This window comes from Salvelinus alpinus, chromosome 4 (genome assembly GCF_045679555.1).
Source record: "Salvelinus alpinus chromosome 4, SLU_Salpinus.1, whole genome shotgun sequence".
In the NCBI taxonomy this organism is placed as follows: Eukaryota; Metazoa; Chordata; class Actinopteri; order Salmoniformes; family Salmonidae; genus Salvelinus; species Salvelinus alpinus.
In genome coordinates, this window is record NC_092089.1 from 66252328 (window position 1) to 66264269 (window position 11942).

Genomic DNA, 11942 nt, shown 5'->3' on the forward strand with positions numbered 1-11942 from the left:
AGGAGGGCCAGGAGCTCTTCTATTGAGCATGACTTAAAGCCAGTCAACCACAGTACCCCTACCCAGCCCTATGAAGCCACGTAGCCTGTGTGTGTGTGTGTGTGTGTGTGTGTGTGTGTGTGTGTGTGTGTGTGTGTGTGTGTGTGTGTGTGTGTGTGTGTGTGTGTGTGTGTGTGTGTGTGTGTGTGTGTGTGTGTGTGTGTGTGTGTGTGTGTGTGTGTGCGCACGAGCAACGTTGAAAAGCCAAGATATCTGCCCCCCCCCCCCCCATTTCCAGCACACACAAGCGAGTGAGAACCCAATCTCTCCTGCACTCTGTGTGTGTGTGAATGAAAGGTATGGAATGAGTGTTGTGTTGGCTTGGCTGACCGTCTGCGGTTCTGTGGCGGTGAGAGGGAGGGTTGGGAGCGCAGAGCGGGCGTTGCTGCCGAAATCCCTGAGAAATGTTCGTTTTGGATCCGAGTCCATGCTTACATACCGCCCTCCCGCTTTTCAAGCGGACTGTCTCTCATTCTCTGTTTCATTTTCCCATCAAGGTTTAAGTTATAAGTTATGAAACGAAGCATCACAAAACATCACTTTTCAAAGCGGTAATTATTTACTTGGAGCGTCTGCTGTGCTAGTCGTGCCCCCCACCCCGCTCTGGCGGTCTCGCCTCAACCCACACTCCCCACCATGGGTCAGGGGCAGAGGGGTGGCAGTGGTCGGGTTTCTTTTTAACTGAGGTGAGAAGTAATCGGAGGGCAGAAGTGACTCGCCCCTGTTAATTCCCCAATGACTAGTGAAAGGTTCCAAAAGCGCAGAGAAACCCACATAAACCCGTGTTTTGTGGAGATTTGTAAAAACTAAGCCCTGTTCCCCCTTCCTCCTTTGTTGCAGCCAGTGACATTTCCAACACGGTTTTGCGTTTGGTGTAGTTGGTCGGCATCACATAGCGACTGACTAATCTCATTTTGATCCAATAAGTGTGTGTGTGTGCGAGAGAGGGAGAGAAAGAGGGGAAGCGGGGGAGAGAGAGAGAGCAGACGCGAGAGAGAGGGGGGGGGGGGCTGGTGGTGGGAGGGAGGGGTGGATTGATCCACGGCTGTTAAAATCTTGTTCTGTTTTTTCTTGGAGGTTTGTGCCTGCCGACTGACTCGCCTCTCCCTTACAGCACTCCCATCCACGGTAAAGACGAGCTTTTTGCGGAAGAAAAACGCTTTTTATATACATTCTGTAGCTGGAGAATAGACGCAGCTGTGTTCTTTCTGTATTTTCTCCTGTGCTTTCCTCTCGTCACTGAATGAAAGAGGGAGGCTGTGAGAGAGAGAGAGAGGGAGAGACGGTGCAGGTTCTGGGGTGATCTGTCAATGTGATTAGGTAAACGTCGTTGAAGCGCATGCATTCACTTGTATTTCTTTACAAACAGGAGAAGTAGACCTGTCTCTTCTGCACTGCAACGGTCGGTTCCAACTGAGCCATCCAGACTTTGGTGCCTTTACAGGAAAACTGCTAACTTTCTACGTTTAAAAAATTACTAAAAAGATCGGATTGCATTTTTTCCTTCAAACATTTTTGAGGTGATGTCATCGCGCTCTGTTTTGGCTGGTATTGTGCCGGAGCTCAGGGAGGACCGCAGCCAGGCAACCAGCGGTTGAAACCGCCGGGAAAGTCCGAGAAATCAGGTGCAGAGAGCGCCTGTCATTTCCGTGCTGTCGCGGGTGGCTGGGTCCGCCACCCAGTCACAGCTGTTCCCATCCTCTCAAACTCCCCCTCCCTCCATCCCTACCTCTATCTCCCTCCCCTCCTCCCTTTCATTCAACTCTCTCCATCTCCATCTGAGCTGGACCGCTACGGGCTCTTAACCACATTATTGTACACTGTTGTTCGGTGTCCCCGGGGCCAGAGACTTCGTGACCCATCGTGGGGTCGCAGCCATGACCGAGCCCGCCCTGCAGCACCCGGCGCCCGCAGAAGCCCCTTCTTCACGCCGCCCTCGCCTCCAGCCCGTCCAGGTACCCCGCCTCCCGCAGCGCCTGGCATTGCCTCGCAGGGACTAGAGACCTTGGGCGTGCTCCAGCCTGCGTCCAGTCTACCACTCCTCCTTTTACCATCCCTCATTCTGCGTCTCATCTCTTCAAATCCGTCTCTAATGTGGACTTCTCTCAGAATAAAGTTATTGACCTAGTATAAGCTTTATTGTCGCACTAAAACACCAATACGAACGTGGATTACGCATAAGATTACCGGGAGAAAACATCGTCACTAAATCACATTGGAGTGATTTTGACTGACATTAGTTTCATTATTGATACGTAGCAGGTGAGTCGATTGGAGTTTAGCCTCTATGAGTCGTGAACGCGCTTTCACCTGTTCCTCTCCAGCCCGGAGGTGCGCAACTGTTTGATGACCTAACCTCCCCCCGCGCCCCGCCCTCCCCGTTGCACCGGCCACCGTGACAGCCAAGAGAGGTAGCCCTCCAGTCACAGTCACAGTGGCACGGCCACCCCCGCCCCACAACCCGCCCTGCCCGCGCCCTCACACCCACGCCGCCGATGCCAACTGACTCTTTGACCCTCCACTCCGTCCAGCGGATTATAAACACACAAGTGAACTCTCCGGACTGTCGGACCGGCTCTGACCGAGCGAGGCGATTGACTCTGGGCGAAGTTCCCTAGTGGAGGGGGGAAGCGATGCGGTCCCTTCTCTCCACGCTGGCTGTCTTGTAAGTCCCTCTAACCATTTATCAAGAATGTTATTGCCATATGAAGCACATTCTGTTTGATTGTTGCAGTGTGTTGTTTAGTCTTTGACCATATGGACACGGCAGTTTTTGATGGGCATGATTCATGGATGCTCTGGCCTGGGTATTCGACGTCTCATCTCTTCCCATCGGTCACCATAGAAACGTGTCAAAGAAGGTGATTGGCTAATTAGTCAGGGTCACTGGGTCAGGGTTGGGGCTGTGCCACCCATAGGACTTGTCATAAACACGTTTATAACTGTTTATTACTGGTGTAGATGTTGACCATTTCAATTGGATCTAGGTCTATATGATGTACAGTACCGTAATATATTGCATTGAATCCACCATATCACAAACTATCGTTTGATCATAGTCTGCAACCATATTTCATTGAAAATGTGAAATACTTGCCAACTGCAGCTATGTGAAAGGATACAGAATGAAGCCAGGGATTTCATTTGTCTTTCATTGCGTCCATTGTACTTCTCCCAGATGGCAGTCATCTCCAGATAGTTCTCATCTCTCTGTCTCTCTCTATGTCTCTCTCTCTCTCTCTGTCTCTCTATGTCTCTCTATGTCTCTCTGTCTCTCTGTCTCTGTCTGTCTCTCTGTCTCTCTGTGTCTCTCTGTGTGTCTCTCTCTCTCTCTGTGTCTCACTCTCTGTCTCTCTCTCTGTCTCTCTCTGTGTCTGTCTCTCTCTCTGTGTCTCTCTGTCTCTGTCTCTCTGTCTCTGTCTCTCTGTGTCTCTCTCTGTGTCTCTCTCTCTCTGTCTCTCTCTGTCTCTCTCTCTGTCTCTCTCTCTGTTTCTCTGTGTGTCTCTCTGTCTCTCTGTGTCTCTCTGTCTCTGTCTCTCTCTCTGTCTCTCTGTGTCTCTGTGTCTCTCTGTCTCTGTCTCTCTCTCTGTCTCTCTGTCTCTCTCTCTCTCTCTCTCTCTCTCTCTCTCTCTCTCTCTCTCTCTCTCTCTCTCTCTCTCTCTCTCCCTCTCTCTCTCTCTCTCTTCTCTCTCTTCCCCTCTCTCTGTCTCTCTCTCTCTGTCTCTCTCTCTCATATAAATGTATAACAACCTAACAGTATCAGATGAAGAGAAAGATCCAACTCTCCACCACCTCTTCTACGTTATCTTCTCCTCTGCCATGCAGGCTCGCTTTTTTATTTCCCCCTCACTCACCGAGACCACGGGTACTAACTACCGCTCCACACGAACGTTACATCTATGATCATCAACATATTAGCTCGCCTGGCTAACGGCTGCTCTACACAAACTCAAGCATTGGTTCAATGGTCTAGACTCGGAGCTACTGCTCCACACTGGGGCCTATGTCACCTCTGACCACAACACCACAATGAGACCTACAGTGCTATTCTTTTAGAAAACACTGCTGCACGCTGGGACCCGCTGCTACTCTAACCACTGCTCCACACTGGGGCCTGTTACTGCTTTAACCACCACTGAGACTTACTGCTCTGCTTTTCAAACCACAACTCCGCTCTGAGGCCTACTGCTCTGCACTGAGGCCTACCACTCTAACCATTTCTCAACAGTGAGGCCCACTACCTCAACCATTGCTCCACGCTGGAGCTCCGTATTTAGGCCCACTCTACCTTAACGTCTACTCGACATGGGAGAACTTCAGAGACACAGGTTTATGATGTCAGCTTGATGCTTGTTTTGGCACAGGTCCAACGGATAACCAGGTTTTCCATTGGTCCCTCTTATAGAACTATACCTCCCTCTTACGGTCTCTTTTCGTCTCTATCTTTGTTACTCTCCCTCTTCTTCATTTCTTCTGTCTTCGCTTTCTCTGCTCTCCATTTCCTCACTGGCATACTGTGAGTGTCTGTGGTCTGGAAGAGAGAGGTAGAATCCAGAACTGAAGCCCTTTTCTCTCCGTGTCCTCGGCAGCAGCGCAGCAGTGATGTTTTAACAGCTGAGAGTCCTCACAATGCACAGACATCACCACTTTTACAGCTGCACAGGCAGAATGCAGCTCTGGTTCCCCTGGTGTCTGCATCTGTTAGCAGCCCCCGTGAGCTGATACACCAGCTAAGGGAAAGATCACCAGTGTTCTGTCGCATAGAAAGGAGTTTGTCTTCTTGTGTGTTTGGGTTGGTGGGGGTTGTAGTATGTGGGTTGAGTGAGTCGGGAATGAGGTACATGTATGTCTATGAGTACGCATCAGTGGATGGATGCAAGACTTTTCTCTTTTTCACGTTCTCGCTTTCTGTCTCTCGCACCACAGAAAATGGGGACACCCCTCTTTTTCTCCAGCCGCAGTACTTGTACAGTCTCTCTTTCTCCCCGCCCTGTCACTCTGTCCCTATCTCTCCCCGTACACAGACACCTCTCTCTCACTCTCACCCTGCAGTGCATCAGTCTTTTCTTCAGTCCAGCCGTCAGCTTCCTGCTCCCCCCCCCCCCCCTGCGTGCACGCACATACACACATCCAGCGCACAGCTCCACATCTGCGTGTGTGAGGCCATGACAGTGTGTGGGGGAGTCTCCTCCATCCCTAAACACTGAGCATGGGACAGGAGAGAGAGGGAGGGGAGAGAGTGAGAGAGATAGGACAGTGGAAGGGAGAGAGGGAGAGTGGTAGACCTAGAGATATGTGAGAAGGACGAAGAGAGAAAACAGATAGGAGAGAATAGAGAAACAGGTAGGAGAGGAGAGAGAAACAGGTAGGAGAGGAGAGAGAAACAGCTAGGAGAGGAGAGAGAAACGGGTAGGAGAGAAACAGGTAGGAGAGGAGAGAGAAACAGGTAGGAGAGGAGAGAGAAACGGGTAGGAGATGAGAGAGAAACAGGTAGGAGAGGAGAGAAAAACAGGTAGGAGATGAGAGAGAAACAGGTAGGAGAGGAGAGAGAAACAGGTAGGAGAGGAGAGAGAAACAGCTAGGAGAGGAGAGAGAAACGGGTAGGAGAGAAACAGGTAGGAGAGGAAAGAGAAACAGGTAGGAGAGGAGAGAGAAACGGGTAGGAGATGAGAGAGAAACAGGTAGGAGAGGAGAGAAAAACAGGTAGGAGGTGAGAGAGAAACAGGTATGTACTGCATTTGGCAACACTTCACTCAACAAGCTTGCCTCTCCATGCTGTAGTGTAGAACACACAGAGAGAGAGTGAGAGAGAGAAAGAGAGAGAGAGAGATAGGGGAGACAGTGCATGTTCTTCTCCACAGCGCACACACACTCACGCACAAGTGATATTATGGCTACTTCCACAATGGCACAGTACAGTCATGTAGGGGTCAAGAGGTGGTTGAGTGGGAGAGGTGTCAGTCAGTCAGAGGGTTTCCCTGGCTGTGTTTCCCTGGCTGTGTTTCCCTGCTGCTCTGATGGAGCATCTGCTGGAGGAAAACATGGAGGCTCTAGGGTGTTGTCCCCGACTGACCCTGGATGTCTGTCTGTTTGTCTGTCTCGCATGTCGCCATGCCAACTACACCACCCCATCCTGTAACTAATCCCACCTACAGAATGTCTGTTGATAGACACCTACAGAATGTCTGTTGATAGACACCTACAGAATGTCTGTTGATAGACACCTACAGAATGTCTGTTGATAGACACCTACAGAATGTCTGTTGATAGACACCTACAGAATGTCTGTTGATAGACACCTACAGAATGTCTGTTGATAGACACCTACAGAATGTCTGTTGATAGACACCTACAGAATGTCTGTTGATAGACACCTACAGAATGTCTGTTGATAGACACTTACAGAATGTCTGTTGATAGACACCTACAGAATGTCTGTTGATAGACACCTACAGAATGTCTGTTGATAGACACCTACAGAATGTCTGTTGATAGACACCTACAGAATGTCTGTTGATAGACACCTACAGAATGTCTGTTGATAGACACCTACAGAATGTCTGTTGATAGACACCTACAGAATGTCTGTTGACAGACACCTACAGAATGTCTGTTGACAGACACCTACAGAATGTCTGTTGATAGACACCTACAGAATGTCTGTTGATAGACACCTACAGAATGTCTGTTGATAGACACCTACAGAATGTCTGTTGACAGACACCTACAAAATGTCTGTTGATAGACACCTACAGAATGTCTGTTGATAGACACCTACAGAATGTCTGTTGATAGACACCTACAGAATGTCTGTTGATAGACACCTACAGAATGTCTGTTGATAGACACCTCTTCTTAGGTCAAGTGTCAAGGCTGGTGGTGCTGCTGACATCAGAATAAGGGTGACAAGGTTTGGGAACCAGCGACTGTCTGTCTCTTGTAGCACAAAACAAAAAAGATGAAAATGTATGCACTCACTACTGTAAGTTGCTCCGGATAAGAGGGTCTGCTAAATGATCAAATGCAAAAACAAATGTAATATCTGAGGGAGCGGGAGTCCCGCAGTCCAGCCAGAAGCTCTCTCTGGTTTCCCAAGGATAGGTCTCAGTGTCGTGGAAGGGATCAGACGGATGGTAGGAGAGGAATCATTGGATCGGAGATATGCTGAACTTATTTTCTCTTTCCAGATGTATCCAGATGTTGCTGGTGATGTGCAATCCATTGCAGGTGAGAAGCTAGATATGCGCGTGTGTGTGAGTCCATGTTTGTATGGATATGTGTGTATGTCTATAAACGCGTCTTGGCAAAGGCATTTAGGACCTTCAGATTTTTGCGTTGTGTCCATCGTGTCCTCGTATCCTTCCCCCAAGGATGGAGGGAGTGGGGGATAGGAGAGAACATGCAGTAGCAGTATGCTTATTGGTACCCGTGTGTCCCGTGTGTGCAGCAGGTGTTTGGCGTGGATGGGGTTAACTTCAGTGTGCACGTGGAGAACCAGACCCGGGTGAGAGACGCTATGAGCCGGCGGCACCACCGGGTCTACCAGCTCTACAGCCGCACTAGCGGCAAACACGTCCAGGTGCTGGGGAGACGCATCAGTGCCCGCGGAGAGGACGGAGACAAATATGGTAAGACACACACACACACAGACAGGCACACAAGCACACACACACGCCTCAATCCTCCCAGCCTTGGCAGTGGGCAGTGGAGCTTGTCTCCGGAGCACAAAGACCGCATCGACCAACTGCTGACTCAATGATTCACCAGAGAGACACACAGAGAAAGAGAGAGAGAGTGAAAGAGAAAGAAAGCAGGAGAGAGGGGGGAGAAGCCTGCCAGGTAGAGTGTTAGGCAGTGTTAGAAACTCATCTCCTCCATCGATCTATCCATTGATTTTCCATCCTCCCCGTTGTCTTCTCTGGGTTTAAAACAGCAGGCTGCCTCCCCCTCCCCTACCTCCCTCCCCCACTCCTCCCCCCTTCCCCTTTCTCTCTTTGTCTGTAATTATGCCTAACCCATTCTTAAACCACGGAGGATCAATGCAGGAAGAAAAAAAGCCCAACGTTAACGCTGGTGTTCATGTTCCTCTGTGTAGACGAATGGGGTTCATGTTACCAGCTCTCCCATTCACAACCATGCCCTTCACAAACATACCACTTCAAGGCCAGCCTTATTACTGCTCCGGGAGCAGATCTGTTCTTGACAAATGGTTCTCAAAAGAAGAAAGACTGTGGTTAACGCCATCAGGCAATGGCAGTAAAGCATTGTGAGAGGGGAAAAAAGAACAGAGAGCGAGGGGGAGAGCAGAGAGGAGGGTTGAAGGTGCAAACATGTAGAGGGGGGGGAGAGAGAGGAGGGGAGAGTTAAGGGAAGAAGAGGGAGAGAGAAGGGTATTGATTTCTTGTGACCCCTTTGTTTACTAAGGTCATGTAGGAACCATTTTAGGGATTTCTTTTAAAAACAAGCACAAGCCCTCTCTCTAAAGACATTGAGTCAGGGCAGTGTTATTACAAGAGAAGGGGAGCAGTACTTTAATATACACAATCAGCTTCACAATGGCATGATGAACACACACACACACACTCTTAAAACAACAATCCCTCCTGCAGTGTTTGCTAGACTTCTTCTTCTTATGTAGCCTCGCTCTGTGTCGGCTGTCCTCATGTCTTCCTGTATCTTTTTTCATGAGCCCCATTTGTGATGACCAGTCTCTTGTAAGACCGTCTCTGAACAGGCTTCTTTGACAACTAACCATCTACTCACCCAAGTGTCTGCCTGTCCTCGCTTTGCCATCTGCCTGTGATTGATCTGTCAGTTCAACCTAGGCTATAATCTGTCGCTCTGTCAAGTTGCGTTCCACCTCTTCCCTTATTTTCTGTCCCTTTTGTTTTTGGTGCTCTACCTGTCTGTGGCTCTAACGTCTGTCTGTCCCTCTGTCTGTCCCTTCACAAGCCCAGCTTGTAGTGGAGGCCGACACCTTTGGTAGCCAGGTGAGAATCCGTGGCAAAGAAACCAACTTCTACCTGTGCATGAACCGCCGCGGCAAGCTGGTGGGAAAGGTGAGACCTCTTCTGTTTTCTCATGTTCTCAAACAATTACAGCATCATTAGGCTTATGGCAAGAATCACAACAAAATACCCCAAAAAGGGCTGTTTGGAAGCATTCCTGAGCATTTCTTGATTTTTGTTCAGATTGATGGTTTGCTGATCTGCCTCTTCTCTCCTGTCTCTCTCTCTGCTCTCTCTCTGTGTGTGTGTGTGTGTGTGTGTGTGTGTGTGTGTGTGTGTGTGTGTGTGTGTGTGTGTGTGTGTGTGTGTGTGTGTGTGTGTGTGTGTGTGTGTGTGTGTGTGTGTGTGTGTGTGTGTGTGTGTATTCGTGTCTCTGTTCTCTCAGAAGGCCAGTAATAAAAGTGAAGACTGCGTGTTCGTGGAGAAGGTTCTAGAGAACCACTACACCGCATTGATGTCATCCCGCTACGCAGGCTGGTACGTTGGCTTCACCAAGCGGGGGCGACCTCGCCGCGGCCCCCACACGCTGCCCAACCAGCAGGACGTCCACTTCATGAAGCGCTTCCCGCCCGGGGAGTACCCTGAAACCACGCCCTTCCGCTTCACAACGGTCAACAAGAGGAGCAAGAGGGTCCGTGCCACCGGGCCCCGCTAGCAGCTAACGCAAATGGCTACCCTCCATCTGCTGCCCATTGCCACCTGTACCTGCTTATTCAGTAATCGCTAACGGGATAACATTGACCCTTCCTCTGGACTTTAATACATGCTAATTAGCTAACCTGAAGCTAATCGCTGACGGGATAACATTGACCCTTCCTCTGGACTTTAATACATGCTAATTGGCTAACCTGAAGCTGATCGATAGTGGGCCAGAGATACACCCAGACTCCTGACCCCACCTAACGCTTCCTGCTACTGGGATAACATGTACCCTCCTCTGGACCCTGATTGGTAGTTTTACTAACTGTGCTAGTGCCACAGTACATCCACTAACGTGACCCTTGACCCTGCTAAGCCGTCACTGCCCCAGGCTCCACGATCTCTGTCCATTGACTGAAGGCCACTAGCTCATAACCCTGCTATCACAACTAGCCCATCAACCTGGCCCACTCCCCTGCCAGGCCCAGAAACTATGACAAGGCCCCTGAAAGCTAGCTAAACTGATGACCAGGCTTTCCAACTTGTGTAGGCCTTGTTTCCCCTCCAACCTCCAAGCTTGAACGTAATGGTGCTATTGCACTGTCACTGGCCAGTTCATCTCTAGTTTAGAACGGACAAACAAAAACCGGCCACTTTGCTGGTTTATCAAGCAGCCATGCTTTAAGGTAAACACTATTGCTCTGCTAAACAAGAATGAGTTCAGTGTGTTCTCGAAACTGCGGGTTTAAACTCCTTTTGAGGGCTAAAATGTAGCTAAGCTAGCTACACTGTGATAGCCCCAACCTTACTCACAGGCTTGGACCAGTACAACTATCTGACGCTGTCCAGGACTCACTGGATGATACCCACTAATGGACCAAAAGACAGAGACAGGAGAGACAGACAGATGGACAGACTGAAAGTCTATGAGACAGTGGCGTCATGCGAGAAACTGTGGAGCAACAGGTGGACAAACAACACGAGGAACACAGGAAGTCAGTGGAGTGGGGATCAAGCCACAGTCAGGGACTAGACAGAATGGCACTGTGGAAAAATGGACAGACTGCTTTGACGCACTTCTCTCTGTCTCACCCCCGCCTTAGTGAGAAGAATCTGTCAGACTTGGGGTGAATGAATGTGAATGTATGTACAGTATGTGAGTGTAAGGGCACCAAAGAACATTTGGGGGGAATCTGGAAAGGGACTAGAGGCCTAAATTATCCCTAGGCAACCTCCCCCAGCAACTCACTGAAGTGACGGAAGCTTTAAGAACTGGAATGTACAAACCAAGCTGAACCAAAAACAAACCAAATCTAATGACCACCAAAGACAACTGGAGACCAGCACCATGACACCTCCCCAATTCCCACTGCCAGGACAGAATACCCTCTTCTTATAGGCTCAGAGGGTGATGACGGGCGCGTGGGGGAAGGGTGCCTTCTCTTCATATATGCGTTGCTATAGAAACGACCCAGGGGATGACGCTCCTGTGCGATACCATGGATACAGAATGCTGCTACCAGGACATTCAGTGAAACACCAAAGTCTTATACACAAAATATAAAGGGAACAATTTATTAAAAGTTATATAAAGATGACAAAAAAAACTAAATAAGCGATCTTTTTATGATTGTTACTATAATTGTTGATATTATTATTATAAAATTATTTCTTTTATTTATTTCAGCTCTGTGTGCAGCAGTCTTTCTCGAGTCTGTAAACCTGCTTACAGAAACATGTCTACTGTGTCATAAAGCATCTATACACAGCACAGGAGGTTGGTGGCACCTTCATTGGGGAGGACGGGCTCGTGGTAATGGCTGGAGCGGAATGGTATTAAATACATCAAACAAATCAAATCACATTTTATTGGTCACATGCACATGGATAGCAGATGTTATTGCAAGTATGGCGAAATGCTTGTGCTTCTAGTTCCCGACATTGCAGCAGTATCTAACAAGTAATTTAACAATTCCACAACTACTACCTAATACACAGAAATCTAAGTAAAGGGATGGAATAAGAATATGTACATATAAATATATGGATGGGCCATGACCTACCGCCATAGACAAGATGCAGTAGATAGTATAAAAATACAGTATACATCTTGGATGAGTAGTGCAAGATATGTAAACATCATTATTAAAGTGGAATTAATAAAGTGACTAGTGATCCATTTGTTAGAGTGGCCAATGATATCAAGTCTGTATGTAGGCAGCATACTCTCTGAGTTAGTGATTGCTGTTTAACAGT

General features: G+C 48.7%; 1 protein-coding gene across 4 annotated transcripts; it reads left to right on the forward strand.

The window, feature by feature from the left end:
• Positions 1-1081: 1081 nt before the first annotated feature.
• LOC139574183 (fibroblast growth factor 18-like) lies at positions 1082-11372 on the forward strand. 4 transcript variants are annotated; one of them, XM_071398517.1, is made up of 5 exons: positions 1082-1167; positions 7227-7266; positions 7487-7667; positions 8992-9098; positions 9433-11372. In XM_071398517.1, the coding sequence occupies exons 2-5, from the start codon at positions 7237-7239 to the stop codon at positions 9700-9702; spliced, it is 588 nt and encodes a 195-aa protein (XP_071254618.1). In that variant the 5' UTR covers positions 1082-1167; positions 7227-7236; the 3' UTR covers positions 9703-11372. The 4 variants fall into 4 exon arrangements, with proteins under 4 accessions (XP_071254618.1, XP_071254619.1, XP_071254617.1 ...); XM_071398518.1 differs by having other exon boundaries at positions 1095-1167; positions 7490-7667; XM_071398516.1 differs by having other exon boundaries at positions 1100-2704; positions 7490-7667.
• The last annotated feature ends 570 nt before the right edge of the window (positions 11373-11942 follow it).